General features: G+C 42.0%; 1 protein-coding gene across 1 annotated transcript in view; it reads left to right on the top strand.

The window, feature by feature from the left end:
• PLCH1 (phospholipase C eta 1) overlaps positions 1–21,125 on the top strand; it is a 254,453-nt gene that overhangs the window by 200,319 nt on the left and 33,009 nt on the right. The window contains exon 11 of the mRNA XM_065540098.1: positions 14,976–15,083. Within this exon, the coding sequence (XP_065396170.1) occupies positions 14,976–15,083 (108 nt within the window). The remainder of the gene's footprint in view (positions 1–14,975; positions 15,084–21,125) is intronic.

The following is a 21,125-nucleotide window of genomic DNA, read 5'->3' as shown; positions in this document are numbered from 1 at the left end:
TTTGTTCAGAGTTTCTGTTTCTTCCTGGTTTAACCTAGGAGGATTGTATATTTCCAGGAACTTATCCATCTCCTCTAGGTTTTCTAGTTTGTTCATGTAAAGGTGTTCATAGTATCCTTGAATAATCTTTTGTATTTCTGTGATGTCGGTTGTAGTATCTCTCATTTTGTTTCTAGCTGAGCTTATTTGGATCTTCTCTCTTCTTTTGTTGGTTAATCTTGCAAATGATCTATCAGTTTTGTTTATCTTTTCAAGGAACCAGGTTTTTGTTTCATTTATCTTTTGTATTTTTTGTTGTTGTTTCAATTTCATTTAGTTCTGCTCTGATCTTTGTTATTTCTTTTCTTCTGCTGAATTTGGGTTTGGCTTGTTTTTGTTTCTCTAGTTCCTTGAGGTGTGACCTAAGATTGTCTGTTTGTCCTCTTTCAGACTTTTGGATGTAGGCATTTAATGCTATGAACTTTCCTCTTAGCATCACTTTGCTATATCCCAGAGATTTTAAAAGGTTGTGTCACTATTATTCAGTTCAAGGAACTTTTAAGTTTCCATCTTGATTTCATTGTTGATCTAACAATTATTCAGGAGCAGATTATTTAATTTCTATGTAATTTGCTTGTTTTGGGGGGTTCCTTTTGGAGTCAATTTCCAATTTTATTCCACCATGGTCCTAGAGAGTACTTGCTATAATTTTGATTTTCTTAAATTTGTTGAGACTTGTTTTGTGGCCTGTCATATGGTCTGTCTTGGAGAATGATTCCTGTGCTAATGAATAGAATGTATATTCTGCCGTTGTTGGGTAGAATATTCTGTAAATATCTGCTAAGTCTATTTGTTCTAGGGTATAGTTTAAGTCCATTGTTTCTTTATTGACTTTCTGTCTTGATGACTTGTCTAGTGCTGTTAGTGGAGTATTGCAGTCTCTCACTATTATTATGTTGCCGTCTATGTTATTTCTTAGGTCTAGTAGTAATTGTTTTATAAATTTGGGAGCTCCAGTGTTAGGTGAATATATATTTAGGATTGTGATATTTTCCTGCTGGACTAATTCTTTTATCATGGTATAATGTCCCTCTTTGTCTTTTTTAACTGCTGTTGCTTTAAAGTTTGTTTTGTCTGATAAAGGATAGCTGCTCCTGCCCACTTTTTTTGTCCATTTGCATGAAATATCTTCTTCTACCCCTTTACTTTATGAGTCCTTATATCTTATGTGAGTTTTTTGAAGACAGCGGATATTTTGTTGGTGAATTCTTATTCATTCTGCCATTCTGTGCCTTTTAAGTGGAACATTTAGACCATCTACATTCAAAATTTGTTTTGAGAGATAAGGTACTATTTGATTCATTTTGCTAGTTTTTTTGCCTGAATTTTTTTTTTTTTCATTGTGTTATTGTTTTATAGGCCCTGTGGGACTTATGCTTTATGGAGGTTTTATTTTGGTGTATTCTGAGGTTTTCTTTCAAGATTAAGAACTTTTAGCTTTTTTTTTTTTTTTTGTAGGGCTGGCTTGGTAGTGGTGAATTCTCTCAGCATTTTTGTTGCCTATGATCTGAAATTGGATTTTTGTGTGTGTCTGAAAAGGACTTTATCTTTCCTTTATTTATCAAGCTTAGTTTTGCTGGATACAAGATTTCTTGGCTGATAATTATTTTCTTTAAGGAGGCTAAAGATAGGACCCCATTCCTTTCTAGCTGTAGGATTTTGGCTGAGAAATCTACTTTTAATCTTATAGGTTTTTCTTTATAGATTACCTAATGCCTTTGCCTCACAGCTGTTAAGATTCTTTCCTTCATTTTGACTTTAGATAACCTGATGACTGTGTGTCTAGGTGATGATATTTTTGTGATGAATTTTCTAGGTGTTCTTTGAGCTTCTTGTATTTGGATGTCTAGATCTCTAGCAAAGGCAGGGAAATTTTCCTCAATTATTCCCTCAAAGAGGTTTTCCAAACTGTGAGATTTCTCTTCTTCCCAGGGAACACCAATTATTCTTAGGTTTGTTCATTTAACATAATCCCAAACTTCTTCCAGGCTCTGTTCATTTTTTAAATTCTTTTTTCTTTGTCTTTGTCAGATTGGTTTAATTCAAAAGCCTTGTCTTCAAGCTCTGAAGTTCTTTCTTCTACTTGTTTGATTCTTTTGTTGAAACTTTCCAGTGTATTTTGCATTTCTCCAGGAGTATCTTTTATTTTTAGAAGTTGTGATTGTTTTGTACTTATGCTGTCTATTTCTCTGGATTTTTTTTTCATCTATAGTCTGCATTACTTTTGAATTTCTTTAAATTGTTTTTCACCTTTCTCTGGTGCATCCTTGAGTAGCTTAATTATCAAACTTCTGAATGCTTTTTCTGGCAAGTCAGGGATTTCTTCTTGGTTTGGATCCCTTCTTGGTGAGATATTATGATCTTCTGAGGGTGTTAAAGAACCTTGCTTTTTCATATTGCCAGAATTGTTTTTCTGGTTCCTTTTCATTTGGGTAGACTATGTCAGAGGGAAGATCTGGGATTCAAAGGCTGCAGTTCAGATTCTTCTGTCCCACAGGGTGGTCTTCTAATGTGGTGCCCTCCGACTTCCTCTAGGCATGGGACTTCCTGATTGCTGGACTGTAGTGATTGTTGTTGCTCGTCTGGGTCTAGCCACCCAGCAGGGCTACCAGGCTCCAGCCTAGTACTCAGAAATGTCTGCAAAGAGTCCTGTTATGTGGTCTGTCTTCAGGCCTCTCAGCCATGGACATGTGTTCTGGTGGAGGTAGCAGAGGAGTGAAGGAGACTCTGTGAGGGTCCTTGGTTGTAGTTTTGTTTAGTGTGCTGGTTTTCTCGACTGCTGGTTGTGCTAATGGTTGGTTGTCCTCCAACCAGGAGGTGGCACTTTTAAGAGATCATCAGCTGATACAAGCTTGCCCTAAGGTCACCTGGATACATATTTGGGTTTCTCAGGCAATGGGCAGGGCCATAGGGCTCCCAAGGGATTATGTCTTTTGTCTTCAGCTACCAGGGTGGGTAAAAAAAGACCATCAGTTGGATGCAGGGTTAGGTGTGTCTAAGCTCAGACTCTCCTTGAGCAGGGCTTGCTGTGGCTGCCGTGGGGGCTAGGACTGTGGTTCTCAGTCCAGTGGAGTTATGTTCCCAGTGGGATTATGGCTGCCTCTGCTGCATCATACAGGTCACCAGGGAAGTGGGGAAAGCTGGCAGTGACAGGCCTCACCTAGTTCCCACTCAGCCAGCAAGGCCAGTCTCATGGAGTTTATCCAGGGAGCTCCTGAGCAGAGCTGAGATCTTGCCCCAGGCTACAAGCCTCCCCACTGAGAAAGCAAGCAGGACTTTCAGGCTCCACCCCTCCCCACCTGCCATGGCCTCTGTGCTCACATCTGCACTTCCTGTTAGCTCCCGTCACTGCCCCCATACATGTTTATGCTTGGTTGTAATTATTACAAAGTTCATCTCAAAGTTTCCTTCTCCCTGTATTCCTTCCCCAATTCCACTGGTAGCCTCCCCAAAGACCCCCGTGAGACAAAGTCAGAAGTGGTTTCCCTGGGTACTGGGAGTACCCACAGGTCTCTTCCTGCTGCCGCTTCTACCTCTATATTTTGCTCAGCTTTCTAAATTTGTTTCAGCTCTTGGTAAGGTCAAATCCTTCTCTCATTTTATTAGTCTGTTGTCATACTGCTATAAATAAATACCTGACACAGAGTAATTATAAAGGAAAGAGGTTTAATTGACTCGCAGTTTCACAGGCTTAACAGGAAGCCTGTCTAGGTGGCCTCATGAAACTTACAATCATGGCAGAAGGCAAAGAGGAAGCAGGCACCTTCTTCACAAGGTGGCAGGAGACAGAAGGGTGAACAGTGAAGGGAGAAGAGCCTCTTATAAAACCATCAGATCTCATAAGAACTCTCTATCATGAGAACAGCATGGGGAAACTGCCCCCATGATCCAATTACCTCCCACCAGCTCTCTCCCAAGAAATGTGGGTATTATGAGGATTATGATTCAAGATGATATTGGGGTGGGAACACAGCCAAACCATATCATTCTGCTCCTGGCCGCTCCCAAATCTCATGTCCTCACATTTCAAAACACAATCGTGCCTTTCCAACAGTCCCCCAGAGTCTTAACTCTTTCCAGCCTTAACCCAAAAGTCCAAGTCCAAAGTCTCATCTGAGACAAGGGAAGTCCCTTCTGCCTAGGAGCCTGTAAAATCAAGAGCAAGTTAGTTACTTCAAAGATACAATGGGGGTACAGGCATTGGATAAATGCTCCCATTCCAAAAGGGAGAAATCGGCCAAAACAAAGGAGCTACAGGCTCCATGCAAGTCGAAATCCAACAGGGCACTCATTAAATCTTAAAGCTCCAATATAATCTCCTTTGATTCTATGTCTCAGATCCAGGTCACACTGATGCAAGAGGTAGCCTCCTATGGTCTTGGGTGGCTCTACTCTTGTGGCTTTGCAGGGTACAACACCCCTCCCACCTGATTTCACAGGCTGGCATTGAGCGTCTTCAGCCTTTCCAGGCACACAGTGCAAGCTGTCAGTGGATCTATCATTATGGGGTCTGGAGGACGGTGGCCCTCTTTTCACAGCTTTGCTAGACGGTGGTCCAGTGGGAATTTTGTGTGGGGGCTCCAGCTCCACATTTCTCTTCCACACTGCCTTCAGGGCTCCACCCCTGCAGCATACTTCTGCCTAGGCATCCAGGTGTTTCCCTACATCCTCTGAAATCTAGGCAGAAGTTCCCAAACCTCAGTTCTTGACTTCTGTGCACCTGCAGGCCCAACACCATGTGGAAACTTCCAAGTCTTGGAGCTTACACCCTTTGAAGCAATAGCCTGAGCTGTATGTTGGCCCCTTTTAATCATGGCTAGGATGTAGGGTGCCAAGTCCCAAGGCTGCACAGAGCAGTAGCAGGGCCCTGGGCCTGGCCCACGAAACCATTTTTTCTACCTAGGCCTCTCCGTCTGTGATGGGAGGGGCTGCCATGGAGGTCACTGACTTGTTCTGTAGACATTTACCCCATTGTCTTGGTGACTAACATTCAGCTCCTTTTAACTCATGCAAATTTCTGTAGCCAGCTTGAATTTCTCCCCAGAAAATGGGTTTTTCTTTTCTTTCTTTTTTTATTTTGAGATGGAGTTTCGCTCTTGTTGCCAAGGCTGGAGTGCCATGGCATGATCTCAGCTCACTATAACCTCCGCCTCCTGAGTTCAAGCAATTCTTCTGCCTCAACCTCCCAAGTAGCTGAGATTACAGGCATGTGCCGCCATGCCTGGCAAATTTTGTACTTTTAGTAGAGACGGGGTTTCACCATGTTGGTCAGGCTGGTCTCAAACTCCTGACCTCAGGTAATCCACCCGCCTTGCCATGCCAAAGTGCTGAGATTACAGGCATGATCCACCATGCCCAGCTGGATTTTTCTTTTTTTATCGCATCACCAGGCTGCAAATTTTCCAAAACTTTTATGCTGTGCTTCCCTTTTAAACATAAGTTCCAATTTCAGATCATCTCTCTCAAGTTCAAAGTTTCACAGATCTCTAGGGCAGGGGCACCACCAGTCTCTTTGCTAAAGCATAGCAAGAGTGACCTTTGCTAAAGCATAGCAAGAGTGACCTTTGCTCCAGTTCCCAAAAAGTTCCTCATCTCCATATGAGACCACCTCAGCCTGGACTTCATTGTTCACATCACTATGAGCATTTTGGTCAAAACCATTCAACAAGTCTCTAGGACGCTTCAAACTTTCCCACATCTTCCTATCTTCTTCTGAGTCCTCCAAACTGTTCCAACCTCCGTCTGTTACCTAGTTCCAAAGTCAATTCCACATTTTCAAGTGTCTTTATAGCAGTACCCAACTCTCTGCAGTACCAATCTACTCTATCAGTCTGTTTTCACACTGCTATAAAGAAATACCTGAGACTGGGTAATTATAGAGGAAAGAGTTTTAATTGACTCACAGTTTTTCAGGCTTAGCAGGAAGCATGGCTAGGAGGCTTCATGAAACTTACAATCATGGCAGAAGGTGAAGAGGAAGCAGTCACCTTCTTCATAAGATGGCAGGAGAGAGAAGAGTAAGCAGCGAAGTGGGAAGAGCTCTTTAAAAAGTCATCAGATCCTGTGAGAACTCACTCACTATCACAAAAACAGCATGGAGTATCCTCCCCCATAGTCCAATCACCTCCCACCAGGTTTCTCCCTAGTCACGGGGGTAATATGGGGATTACAATTCAAGATGAGATTTGGGTGGGGACACAGCTAAACCATATCACCTGTGATCTAGATTTTCAGGTTCCCCAGTGAGGATGTATGTTTGAGGGTGGATCTTACCCCCTCACACTTTGGCCACTCACAGTTTTTCAGCTGTCTCACAGAGCTTGGAACAGCAGTCTGCTTCCTTCAAAGGGTCTGTGAATTCTTTCGGTTTTCCTGGTGTGTTCCTGCAGTAGTTCTTGTAGCACAAGTTCACGATGCGAGTCTCCACATGCTGTTCCATTGTCCAAGTGGGGGCTGCAAGTTAGTCCTGCCTCCTAGCTGCCATTTTACTCTGGCATCTCCACATGTCTCTCACTTTCAATCAAAAACTACAAATGATTAAGCTTAGTGAGGAAAATGTGTTAAAAGACAAGACAGGCTGAAAGCTGGGCCTCTTGTACCCAAGCGTTAGCCATTTTGTGAATGCAAAAGAAAAGTTCTTGAAGAAAATTGAAAGTGCTACTTCAGTGAACACACAAATGATAGGAAAGCAAAATAGTCTTAACTTATTGCTGATAGAGAGAAAGTTTGAGTTGTCTGGATAAATGATCAAACCAGCTATAACATTCCCTTAAGCCAAAGCCCAATCCAGAGCAAGGCCTTAACTCTCTTCAATTTTGTGAAGGCTGAGAGAGGTGAGGAAACTGCAGAAGAAAAGTTTGGAGCTAGCAGAGTTTGGTATATGAGGATTAAGGCAAGAATCCATCTCCATAACATAAAAGTGCAAGGTGAAGCAGCAAGTGCTGGTGGAGAAGCTGCAGCAAGGGATCTAGTTGCTAAGATAATTGATGAAAGTGGCTACACTAAACAGATTTCTTTTTGTTTTTGGAGATGGAGTATCACTCTGTCACCCAGGTTGGAGTGCAGTGGTGCAATCTCGGCTCACTACAACCTCTACCTCCTGGATTCAAGTGATTCTCCTGCCTCAGCTTCCCAAGTAGCTGGGAATACAGGCACATGCTACCACACCCAGCTAATTTTTGTATTTTTAGTAGAGATGGGTTTCACCATGTTGGTCAGGCTGGTCTCGAACTCCTGGCCTCAGGTGATTTGCCTGCCTTGGCCTTCCAAAGTGCTGGGATTACAGGCGTAAGCCACTGTGCCCAGCCTAAACAACAGATTTTCAATATAAGCAAAACAGTCTTATATTGGGAGAAGATGCCATCTGGGACTTTAATAGCTGGAGAGGCGTCAAGAACAGACCTAGTCTCTTGTTAGGGGCTAATGCAGCTAATGACTTTAAGTTGAAGCCAGGGCTCATTTTTCGTCCCCTACGGCCCTTAAGAATTATGTTAAATCTACTCTGCCTGCACTGTATAAATGGAATAAAAATGTCTGGATGACAGCACATGTTTTTACAGCATGGTTTACTGAATGTTTTAAGCTCACTGTTGAGACCTACTGTTCAGGAAAAAAGATTCCTTTCAAAATATTACTGCTCATTGACAATGCACCTGGTCACCCAAGAACTCTAACGAGATGTTTAAGTAGATTCATGTTGTTTTCATGCCTGCTACACAACATCTATTCTGTAGCTCATTGTTCTATGTATAATTTTGACTTTCAAGTCTTATTACTTAAGAAACATACTTTGTAAGCCTATAACTGCCATAAATAGTGATTCCTTTGATAAGTCTGGGCAAACTAAATTGAAAACCTTCTAGAAAGGATTCACCACTCTAAATGCCATTAAGAACATTTGCGATTTTTTGAGGAGGTCAACAGATTATTATTAGCAGGAGTTTAGAAGAAGAAGATTCCAATCCTGATGGATGACTTTGAGGTATTCAAGACTTCAGTGGAGAAAGTCACTGTAGATGTGTTAGAAATAACAAGAGAACTAGAATTAGAAGTGGAGCCTGTGGGAGGCCAAGGTGGGCAGATCACGAGGTGAGGAGATCGAGACCAGCCTGGCTAATACGGTGAAACCCCGACTCTACTAAAAATACAAAAAAATTAGCCGGGCGCGGTGGTGGGCGCCTGTAGTCCCAGCTACTCAGGAGGCTGAGGCAGGAGAATGGTGTGAACCTGGGAGGTGGAGCTTGCAGTGAGCTGAGATCACACCACTGCACTCCAGCCTGGGTGACAGAGTGAGACTCCATCTAAAAAAAAAAAAAAAAAAAGAAGTGGAGCCTGAAGATGTGGCTTAATTGCTGCAATCTTGCAATCTCAAATCTCATGATCAAACTTGAATAGATGAGGAATTACTTATATGAATAAGCAAAGCAAGTGGGTTCTTGAGGTGTACAAAACCTTAGTTGATAAAGCAACAGGAAGGATTGAGAGCATTTATTCCAATTTTGCCAGAAGTTCTACTGTAGGTAAAATGCTATTAAACAGAATCACATGCTGCAGAGAAATCTTTTGTGAAAGGAAGAGTCAATCAATGGAGCAAACTTAATTTTTGTCCCATTTAAGAAATTGCCGGCCAGGTGCGGTGGCTTATGCCTGTAATCCTAGCGCTTTGGGAGGCCAAGGCGGGTGGATCACTTGAGGTCAGGAGTTCGACACCAGCCTGACCAACATGGTAAAACCCCATCTCTACTAAAAAAATACAAAATTAGCCGGGCCTGGTGGTGCATGCCTGTAATCCCAGCTACGTGGGAGGCTGAGGCAGGAGAATTGCTTGAATCCCGGGGGACGAGGTTTCAGTGAGCCGAGGTCACACCATTGCACTCCAGCCTGGGCAACAAGAGCGAAACTCTATCTCAAAACAAAACAAAACAGAAGCAAATTGCCACAGTCACCTAACCTTCAGCAACCACCACCCTGATCAGTCAGCAGCTATCCACACTGAAACAAGACCCTCCGCCAGCAAAATGACTACAATTTGCCAAAGGTTCAAATGATCATTAGCTTTTTATAGCATTAAATACTTTTAAACTAAGGTATATACTTTTTTAAGATATAATACTATCGCACACTTAAATAGGCTACAGTATAGCATAATTGTAACTTTTATATTCACTGGGAGACCAAAAAATCCATGTGCCTCTCTTTATTGTGATAGTCATTTTATTGCAGTGATCTGAAACCACATTCATAATAGTTCTAAGGTATGCCTATAAATAAAACATTGCTTATGAGAAAAAAATAACAAATAGTAATATTCCATAGACTCTTTTTGCTGAAATAACTTTAGCTGTGTGGTCCAAGTGTCCTGCTTTTACAGATGTGAATCACGGAGTTGTCTCCATTCTCCTGGGGCTGTGCAGCCAGATATTTTGAAGCCGAGAGGTGACCATGCTTCCAATCCAGTCTCTAGCAATATTTCCATGTACCATAGACAAATTAATTCTAGAGTGTAACTGCTGCATGAAATATATGTAGATCAGAAAGGGACCTCTGGAAGACACCTGGATCATTCTTCATTTACATCAATATTGGACCACAGTTAAATTAGTTAAGCCACATAAAGTGCTATCTAAATTTATTTTATAATTTTCCTTTGGAGTAACACCATTGAAAAGGGGCCTTGAAAAACAATGTTCCTTTGCATTGTTTTCTCCCTATCTACCTGGATAAAATATTTGCCAGCCTGGAAAAAGCTGACCAAAAATAGGGCTCTGATAATGCAGGGTCTTTTAATTAGATTTTTAAAGGACTGAAAATTAACGTGTCTTATGAATACTCTGAGAGGCAGCTTCTTCTTTTTGTTCCCTCACCTCACGCCACCCTCAGATGAAGGGGAGTTGAAGCTTAGTTCTGTGTCCTTACCTGCTCAGCACCACCTGCTCCTCACAGTTACACTTTCCTTTCTAGTCAGTGCTGTCAGTGATGTGTATCAGTTGGGGATTATTATTATTCTTTTCTTGGTGATGTTATTTTTCATATTTATTTCTATTCTGTAGAACATTTAAAAACATATATTGGTTTTCATGCTATTTTATGCTGTTTCAAAAGAGGGAATTGCTACCATTACCTTTTAAATGTCTTGTGTACAGTTTCATCTTGCTGTCTGCCATGGTACCTAAAACAAAGCAGATTCTGAATGAACGAAGAAAGTTGATATCTTGATATCTTGTTTGTGAGTATGTCTGGTCACCTCCTAATTGAGTACCTTGTTTCTGGTGCTGCTATATTATAACTACCCTACAAATGTTCCTAAAGTAAAGAAAAATAGAAAAATAAACTGATTTTTAGGAGCTTTCTGTATCAATAGGACCTGAAATAATACACAGAAATAAATGCTTTGATTCTGAGCTGCCTTGTTATTAATGATACACAAATTAGATCCCAACTTTTTTGTTGTTGTTGTTGGGGAGACCGTCTCGCTCTGTCACCCAGGCTGGAGTGCAATGGTGCGATCTCGGCTCACTGCAACCTCTGCCTCCCGGGTTCAAGCCATTCTCCTGCCTCAGCCTCCTGAATAGCTGGGATTGCAGGTGCCTGCCACCACGCCTGGCTAATTTTTGTATTTTTAGTACAAATGAGATTTCACCATGTTGGCCAGGCTGGTCTTGAACTCCTGATGTCAAGTGATCTGCCCGCCTCGGCCTCCCAACGTTCTGGGATTACAGGTATGAGCCACTATGCCTGGCCCCAACTTTTTTTTTTTTTTGAAATGGAGTCTCACTCTGTCACCCAGGCTGGAGTGCAGTGGGACGATCTTGGCACCCTGCAACCTCTGCCTCCCAGGTTCAAGCGATTCGCCTGCCTCAGCCTCCCGAGTAGCCGGGATTACAGGGCTCACCACCTCGCTAATTTTTGTATTTTTAGTAGAGACGGGGTTTTACCATGTTGCCCAGGCTGGCCTAGAACTCCTGACCTCAGGTGATCCACCAACTTCCCTTGGACTACCAAAGTGCTGGGGTTACAGGTGTGAGCCACCGTGCCTGGCTGGCCCCAACTTTTTAATCTTACAAATTCCCTTCTGTAAGTTGAAGAAAATATTTGCCTAAATCCCAATTGTTTAGATTCTTAATATAGATTATGCTTTCATTACATAAATGGTTTATCCAGCTTTGAAACTGTCAGGTCAAGAGCTTTGGGTATCAAGGAAGGTGTGGGAAAACTGGGAAAGACATTTCTCCGAACATCCGACTAAGCTGGTAGCCCTGTGGAGGTAGGAAGTGGGTAAGGGGGGATCCAGAATTCTGAAAGAGGTAATAGTGGTGTGGAGAGCAGGAATACTAAAAGTCACTGAAACTTGAGTTTAGAGATCAGCCTGGGATGATATTTATAAATGTATTGTTATTTTGGCTGTCAGGCATGTGAACATCCTTCCATGTTTAAGGAAGTTTCCATCCCTATGTTTTAAGGGATTCCCTTAGAGGAGCTCAGAGTTTGCTTTTGCAGCCTTTCTTAGGGCTAGGATGTGGGCACCCCATCTAGAAGCCACCAATCAAGTGAACGTGTCCCAGACATTGAAGCAGAAACTACAGTAGGAAAGTGGGACCAAGTTGAACCCATCCTCGGGGTGGAGGGAGTGGGGTAGACATGCTGGCAGCTTCCTTTAGAGCCCATGGCAGCACTTCTGGCAGTAGTCCTGATGTCCATTGTGTGGATGATGGAGTGAAAGCCACTGTCTCTGTGCTTAGTTGTGTTGGAAATGGTATCTTCAGTGAATTTGTTCTGCCCTGTGATTTTGGTTGGTGCTTATGTTAGGTGTCTATTGCTGCATAGCAAATTACCCCAACATTTGGCAGCTTAAAACGTTGAATATTCCCACCGTCCCTGTAGGTCAGGAACCTGGATGTGGCTTAGCTGGGTCCTCTGCTCAGGGTCTCTCTTGAGGCTGTAATTAAGGTGTCCTCTGGGGCTGCAGTCATCTCACGGCTGGACTGAGGGAAGCTCTGCTTCTGAGATTACTTCAGTGGCTGTTGTTGGCACATTTCCGTTCCTTTCAGGCTGTTGACTACTGAGGCCTCTCTCACTGCCCTGCCATGTGGGTCTCTCCATAGCACAGCTCACAACACGTGTGTGTGTGTGTGTGTGTGTGTGTGTGTGAGAGAGAGAGAGAGAGAGAGAGAGATAAAGAGAGAGACAGAGAGAGAGAGAGATAAAGAGAGAGAGAGAGAGCTCCCGGAAAGGAGAGAGAAGTTTGGGGAAGCAAGCAAGAAGGTATAATGTTTCTATAACCTGATCTCAGAAGTGACCTTCCATCACTTTTGCTGTACTCAGTTCATTAGAAGTGGGGCACTAGGTCCAGGTCACTCTCAAAGGGAGGGGATTGCAGAAGGGTGTGAATACTGAGACAGGAGACATTGGTACTATTATTTACAGGCTGCCTACTGCAGTGGCCTTGCCCTCTTAGCCTCAAAGCCTGGTTCTGCCCCACCTCCCACCCTCTGATTCTGGAAGCAATTCAGTATTTTGGTAATAAATATTCCTTTCTGCTTGTAGTAAGAAGCCTTACTAATACAGATGGCTGCCCTTGAAGCTTTTCTCAGACCCCTGGGCCTTACCCCCTGCTATCCTTTTTAGTTTACATTTACTGTTTTTGAATGTAATTTGAGAAATGCAGGAAAGGAAAATGTAAATTTCACTTGTAGCGCTGTTACAAAGAGATAATTACCCTTAACAATTGACCATATTTATTTTTAGACTTTTCTGCTGTTTTTTTAATCCCTGAGATAATATTGTATATATAATTCTGTAACTTAATTGTCTTAATATCTTGTAAGAATGTTCCCTGTCAAAAAGCCCCTCCTTTTTAAAGTGTGTTGTTGAGTAAGTCAGGAGTGGCCTGGTCCTGGGGGAGGTGCTCAAGCTGGGCCGGAGTCCCGCTGCATTGTCTGTGAAAGAGGGAGTCCCGCTGCATTGTCTGTGAAAGAGGGGCTTGCTAAATGCAAAGTGAGGCATAATTGTTAAGGAGGCATGTAACCTGCTTAGGTGAATAAGCTGCTCTGAGGGACATTAGCATGCTTGTTGTTGTCATAGTTCCTTTGTTCTGCTATAACAAAACCACCTTAGACTGGGCAACTCGTAAACAACAGAATTCATTGCTCTTGGATCTAGATGCTGGGAAGTCCAAGATTAAGGTGATGGCAGATTTGGCATCTGGTGAGGGCCTGTTTCTCATGGATAGTACCTACTTTTTGTGCTCACATGACAGAAGGGGGAAGGGAGCTTGTTGGAGCCCTCATGACTTAATCACTTCCCAAATGCCTCTTAATACTATCATATGGGTGGGGTATTAGGTTCTAATACATGGATTTTGGGGGACACCAACATTCACACCACAGCAGTTGTACATAATGGGATGGAGTGGTAGTTGTTGTGATGGGTCATCTATTCTATTTTTAAATTTTTAATAAAAGTAGAGATGGGGTCTTACTATGTTGCCCAAACTGTTCTCAAACTCCCAGCTTCAAGCAGTCCTCCTGCCTTGGCCTCCCAGAGTGTTGGGATTACAGGGATGAGCCATCATGCCCAGCCAAGTCATCTTGTTTTTTGGTGGAGGGGGTTTCTCACTTTGTCACCCAGGCTGGAGTGCAGTAGTACAAACATGACTCACTGCAGCCTCAACCTCCTGGGCTCAAGTCATCCTCCTGCCTCAACCTCCTGTGTAGCTGGAATCATAGGCACCTGCTACCATGCCAAGCAAATTTTTTGATTTTTTGTAGAGACAGAGTCTCATTTTGTTGCCCAAGCTGGTCTTGAAATCCTAGGGTCAAGTGATCCTCCCATCTCAGCCTCCCAAAGTGCTGGGATTACAGGTGTGAACCACTGCGCCTGCCTCCAGGTTCCAAGTCATCTATTCTTGAATAGAAGCCTGGTTTGATTTTTTAAACTATAGTAACTCTAATTAATTCTACTTAATTGAAACTAAGACGACTTCCCTTTTTTGAAAATCTCTACTCCCCCTTATTTTGCCCCTAATTCAAACTGTCTGTTTTCTAGTCAGTCTGAAGTAATGATTAGCTAATGATACAACATTTTATTTTCAGTTTTTACTTTTCTTTTTTTTTTTTTTTTTTTTTTTTGGAGACGGAGTCTCGCTCTGTCGCCCAGGCTGGAGTGCAGTGGCCGGATCTCAGCTCACTGCAAGCTCCGCCTCCCGGGTTTACGCCATTCTCCTGCCTCAGCCTCCTGAGTAGCTGGGACTACAGGCGCCCGCCACCTCGCCCGGCTAGTTTTTTGTATTTTTTAGTAGAGACGGGGTTTCACTGTGTTAGCCAGGATGGTCTCGATCTCTTGACCTTGTGATCCGCCCGTCTCGGCCTCCGAAAGTGCTGGGATTACAGGCTTGAGCCACCGCGCCTGGCCAGTTTTTACTTTTCAAAAATGATTTTTAATTGTAGTAAACTACATGTGACCTAAAATCTATCTAACATCTTAATACACTTAATTTTAAGTGTATACAATAAACCCTTTTTAAAGTGTGTTCAATAGTATTAAATACATTCCCACTGTGTGCAGCCAGTCTCCAAAACTCTTCATCTTGTAAAACTGAAACTCTATACCCATTCAGCAACAACTCCCGATACCCTCCTACCTTCAGCCCTTGGCCATCACCATTCTACTTTCTGCCTCTATGAATCTGATGTAAATGGAATCATACAATACACTTCCTTTTATGTCTAGCTTATTTCAATCAGCATAATACCTTCAAGGTTCATTCATTTTGTAATATGTACCAGAATTTCCTTCTTCTTAAAGGCTAAGATTCCATTGAATGTACATACACATTTTGTTCATCCTTTCATCCGTCAGTGGATGCTTGGGTTACTTCCACCTTTTGGCTATTGTGAATTTATTCTCATTTTTAAACGGGATGTTTTGTTCCATTTCAGGGTAAGAAGTTGCCTTATCATCTTGGGGATGATGCAGAGGAAGGGGAAGTTTCCGATGAGGACAGTGCAGATGAAATTGAAGACGAGTGCAAATTCAAGCTCCATTATGTAAGTTGCAGGCATGACCATATTTTTTATCCTTGATATGCTGTATTACAATGGAGTTCCAAGTTGCTACTGTGTTGGAGGCCTCACAATTACGGTGGCTGTGGTGTAGAAAGGATATTCATTGAAAATTACTTTGTTTGCTGGCACACAGACACTCAAATGTTTGTTGAATGAATGATTCAAGGATTCTTGTGTCTGAGTGTTGAAAGGAATTTTAGTGATTAATTCATTCAACCCTCTCTCCAGGAATCAATTTCCTATTACAGATTCAAAAATCAAATTGTGGTTGAAAAAGTTACTGTCTTTGGTAATAAAAGCTGGCTTTACTTTAGCGTTGCCTTCCCTACCTCATGCTAGCAGCCCCACCATGCTCCCTGTCAAGGCTGGCTGGAGGAACCCCACCTGCATGTGGGCCTGCTTCTCTGGGATGCCCATCCCCTCTTTAAGAAAATGTACCTTGAACCAGAGGGATTTCCAAGCCCTTCCAGACATCGACCTCTTGGCTAAATCTTTAATTTGCCAAGTCTTCAATAAAGTGGCATAGAATAGTATGTTACTTGCTTGGTGCGTCAGCCCCCTTTTCTAGATGAAGGAGCCTCCTTTGTAGAAAAGCATCATTGAGGCCGGGTGCAGTGGCTCACGCCTGTAATTCCAGCACTTTGGGAGGCCGAGGCGGGCAGATCATAAGGTCAGGAGATCGAGACCATCCTGGCTAACATGGTGAAACCCCGTCTCTATTAAAAATACAAAAAAATTAGCCAGACGTGGTGGTGGGCGCCTGTAGTCCCAGCTACTCGGGAGGCTGAGGTGGGAGAATGACGTGAACCCGGGAGGAGGAGTTTGCAGTGAGCCAGGATTACGCCACTGCACTCCAGCCTGGGTGACAGAGCGAGACTCCGTCTCAAAAAAAAGAAAAAAAGAAAAGAAAAGCATCATTTAGCTAGGTGATCCAAGGGCAATTCAAACCTGAGGGAAATATAAGACTTAAAAAGGTGCCTCATTGCTCCTTTCTATAACTCATGTGATTGCTAGAATCACACAGCAACCTGAGAGTAGCACACGCTGATGATAGTTTGGTATAGAATTTTATTTCTACAGAAAAGGTTAATCCTCTAGACAGCAGGACTATGATTCTGCCCTCTAAAAAGAGAAAAAAAAAAAAAAACCGAGAAATTTTGTATACATTCTTATAGTTTACACCATTGCCCTGAATTCAGTTATTACATTGTTAACAACAGTCCAACTCTTCAGATAATTCTGTGATGCCTTTCCTGTGGTTGTGAAAATGAGCTGGCATTATTTTCAAAGGGGACAAGAGTTTAATGACAGCTGAAGTCTCAGTAGACACTTCTTTCTTGGCTTTAATGCCCTTTAAATGGGCTAAATGGAGAAGATTCAGCTTGAAGTGAAAAGGAAAAGTTACCATCTGTATTCTTCTCTTGCCTTTTAATAGTTTATGTTAGCAGAATTAAATACCATTAATTAATAGGGCTATGGTTACAGAAAATCTCAATAGATTTACGTGTTTGAAAACTATGCTATGTCATTATACAGTTAATATTTTAAATAGTTGCTTTTTTCTCTTCTAGGTATTTGTTTTTTATAGTTATTTATGATTATGGATAATTTAGCCTTAGTTTTTAGCATTACTTTATAAACCAGATTTTTGTCTCTGATTTTTATCATTTTGCATCTTGTTTTCTAGATCTCTTGGTTGCCAGCCGTAGTGTAGATCTATCATTATTCACTTAGCTATTTCATTTTTCTTCTCCAGTGAGCTCTCCAACTTCCTAAGTTCAATATATGTGATTATGCAAAAATAGTAAGCTGTAGTCTTATGGGAACAAATAAATAATTTCACCTGTGAAGTATCCAACTAGATTCCTCTTTTCTTTACTAAGAGTAGTTGATTTCTGGACACTCACATCAGGAGATGGTTTAGAACGTGATTCCGTGGAGTTAGATGTGATCTTTCATTTGGATTCTTTGGTGTGGCCCTAAGTGAAAGTAGAACACCTTAACTGTAAGTTTACAGGCATCTCTTTGTTATGTTTTAGAAGAGAAAATAAATAAATCAACATTGAAGAAATATTGGAGAAATATTTCAAATTGTTTTTTGCTATTTTTGAGCTCTTCTGAGAAAAGGCAATGCTGTGTTTAGAAAACCAAAGTGTTATCTTGTAATCAGACCATTTATAATCCTATTGTTGGCAGAGGGCTCAAATGCCCTATCTGACTGGGGAATTTATAATAAATTCCCTGATAAACTGAATATCTGAAAATAATTCTGCAAAAGAGGGTGTACTTTGGATAGTTTATGTGAACCAATAATTAATCTGAGAGGAAGCTTTTAACCTCAGTTTTAAGTTGAGAGAATGTGGTTAGATTTATAAGTTATATCTGAATTATTGCAATGAATACACATTTTAACTTTGCATTCATTTACACTGGAACGCCAACTCTCATGAGGTCATATAAGATTCATTTGCACATTCAATAAACTTTTATTAAACATCTCCTGTTGGACATGTGCTTGTCATGTTGTAGGTACTGGATGATATATCAGTAACAAAATAGACAAAAATCATTGCCTTCGTGAAGTTTACACATCATTGGGAGAGGATGAGGATAGACAAGAAACAAGACAAATAAGTAAAATATATAGTGTACTAGACAGTGATCAGTGCTAAAGGAAAGAAGGGTGTGTGTGTCTGTGTGCGTGTGTGCACACTTATGCTGTGTATATGTAAGGGATCCATTGAAGTTTTAGATGGGATGTCCAGGAAAGGCCTCACAGGGAAGATGCATTTGAACAAAGGCCTGAAAGAAGTGAAGAGTTAGTCATGCTGATACCTGAGGAGGAATGTTCCAGGCAGAAAGAACCCCAAGTGCAAAGGCCAGAAGCGGGATTTGAGGCTCTCCCAGTGCCACCCTGGAGTTAGAAGCAGAACAGGAGGACAAGACTCCTGTTACTTTTAAGCAAGCAGTTTAAGCCATACTGTGGCTCCAGCCATAGAGAAAATCTGGCTTATAATGGGTAAGCCACAAGGTAAAGCCAGTGTGTTCGGTGACCCAAGAATCATACAACGCAGAGACACAGAGGACAACTTCCTTTCAACCAGAGTAGTAATCTAACAGATTTGATTCTGTGAGGCGAAGTCACCATTATTCATCTTTATGGATCTTCTACTGTCAGCGTGCTCTACACACTTTCCACCTCTGTATTTCAACTTCATTAATTTTTTTCTGCTTCTGATGAGTTATGCAGTATCTTTTTTCTTGTGTTCTCTAAATCTGTTTAGCCAGATTCTCGGGCATAAACATTAGCTCTGTATCTCCTACATAAAGCTCATCCCATAAACACCAAGCCTTCCAGCAAGTTCTAAAGGAGTCCTAGTGCAGTGACATGTAGCAATTTTTGTCTTACACTCTAAAACCATTATTCACACTGCATGTGTATATCTCTCACTAAACATTTTAATCATTTTCCTCCCTCATCTTTTTTCCTAAGTCATTCCTTTTATGCTTTGAGCTGTCCTAAGAAGGATTGTGAATCTTGTTTGTTTAAAACATATCAGCACTCAAAGACAGAATGACTTACCTCTTGAGGTTGCAAGGTCTTGCCGTTCATTGGGTCAAAAAGCCCAGGTGCTGGGCATACTAGTACATCCTGGCAACAAGAGGTAGGGAATGATAAAGGTGACTTGGAATCTCCCTGGAAGATCCTAGTTGTTTCTAATACATGGATATGCATTCTTCTTCCTTGAACAGAAGAATGTGTTGTTAAGTGAGCTACAGGAGCAGGCAGGTGACGGTAGAGGACAGGAGTAAACACACAGGCTTGAATGGCTGAGAAGCAGCTGTTCTTCAGCTGAGACCTTCAGGTCTTACAGCTTGGAAAGCAGTGAGGCACTCAGAAAAGCCAGCAATATATTATTCTTCCCATCTTTGGACTTTAGCCAAAGGAAAAAAAAATTGGGGGGATGTTGAAATACTTCAGTTTTTAGTTTTTTCCCTCCCTTTTTTTTTTTTAAAGCAAAGCAAAGCAAATGTCCTCAACTTTTTTGCAGTTTTGTTTTGTTGTTTTTTTAAAGCAAAGGTCCTCAACTTGGGCCACGCATTGGTATGATGGGTAGCTTTCAAAAACCCCAGTGTCTGGGTCTTGGCCCAGGGATTCTACTACATGGGTCTGGGGCATGGCCTGGGATTTCTGAGCACTCCACTGGTGCTGGCAATGTGTAGTGCAGGTAGAGCCCACTATTTGGAAGGTCCCTTTCAAGGAGCAGCACCCAATTTCTCCCCTTTCCTGGATCTTTCCAGTCTGGAATGATGGTCGTGGTTTGGGGCATCCTTCTGAGTATTCAGCAATGATTTAGCTTTGTGCTGGAGACAAAATGAGAATGTGTTTAATGTATTTACTTGTGGTAGAGGGATTCCTGGATCAGATTTATCTCTCAAAAAAGGACATAGAGAACTCTGATTACTTCTCTGGTGGAAACTACCCACCATATGAAATGACTGCTCTCTCCTGGCCCCCAGCTGCAGCGTCCTTCCTCGCCCACTGGCCCAGAGGACAAAAGACCAAGATACCTATGGCCTTCAGCTGTGGTCCCTGCTGCAGCTGCATGGTGCCTGGTAGGTCTCGAGGTCAAGTGTCTGTCTTAGCTTCCTTTCAGTAGTGCTATTAGATTCCAGGGCCGAATGATAATATATTAATGAAACCTCAGCCACACATTTATTTGTTCTTCACAGCTGCCAATTTTCTTGTGCTGTAAATCACAGAGAAGAAAAAGATCAAAAAGGCAGAGATATGATTCCTTTAGCAGCTCCCAGTGTTTGGAGGATGTGAAGTAAATAATCATAGCCTTTGTGTTAAGCATTCATTATTTTACCAGCTCTGGGTCGGCTTTGGCTTTGTATTTTGAGCCTTGTCTTGCTGACAGTGAAAGTGACTTGGTGTCATGGCCACAGATCTTCTCCTTACTTTAAGTCTCTGCCTCTTTGTGAGGCCCTGAGTGAGGGAAGGAAATGGATGCTCATTTGGAGCATTCTGTATGACACTGGATACCCTAGGTGCTCTTACATGCTTTCTTTTTTTTTGTCCTCTCAACAACTGCACACTCCATTGGGCCCTGGGCCTTGATCAAATGCGTTGGGGCTTAGAGATGTGGAGTTCTTTTCTTGGATTTGCTTTTGACCTTAAGTGAAATTGTTTTTCCCAGAGGGATTGTGATGATGTATTTCCCTGGTTTCATGATAGAAATAATGGCTTTTTAAAATATGAACCTGTATGTGGTTACTCTGACTCAAGAATTTCTCTTTTTCTGTAACAATGTAAGAGGGATGGCTGCCACATTGTATGGAAAAATAGACACAATCTTGAATGGGAAGTCTTAGGAGGTTCGAGCTGCAATTCAGCCATTTTCATAGGCATGTGTGTTTCGTTAAGAGGTTGAACCTTTCTGCCTGTGTCATTACGAGAAAGAATTGGCTAACCTAGTGTTTGCCTTAAATGGGGTTCAGCAGCTCAAATGAAGTATCTTTACATGACAGTGCTTTGGAAGCCTTAGTACAATACAGTCTCCCCCTTATTTGTGGGTTTGCTTCCTGCAGTCAATCATGGCCCAAAATATTGAATGAAAAATTCTATGAATAAGCAATTTGTAAGTTGTGAATTGTGTACCATTCTGAGAAGTGTGATGAAATCTTGCACTGTCTACTCCACCCCACCTGGGATGTGAATCATCCCTTTGTCCAGTGTATCCAACCATTACTATGTGGGAAAAAAACATAGCATACATAGGGGTCAGGAATATCCATTGCTTTCAGCATCCAATGAGGATTTTTTGATGTATCTCCCACGCATAAAGGGGGCCTACTGGGTACAATCTTAGTTGCTTTTTCTGTATTTCCCTGTGGCTCTTCTCTCCTTGCTCATATGATTACTGGTTCTTTTGATACTTTTTGTTTTCTCCATGCTTTTCCTCACATTGAAATGCTGTCCCCCTACTCTTTGCCAGATGATCAGCTCTTAGTCATGAC

Source organism: Macaca fascicularis, chromosome 2 (assembly GCF_037993035.2).
Source record: "Macaca fascicularis isolate 582-1 chromosome 2, T2T-MFA8v1.1".
Classification (NCBI taxonomy): domain Eukaryota; kingdom Metazoa; phylum Chordata; class Mammalia; order Primates; family Cercopithecidae; genus Macaca; species Macaca fascicularis.
This window is presented reverse-complemented; position numbering and strand designations above follow the sequence as displayed.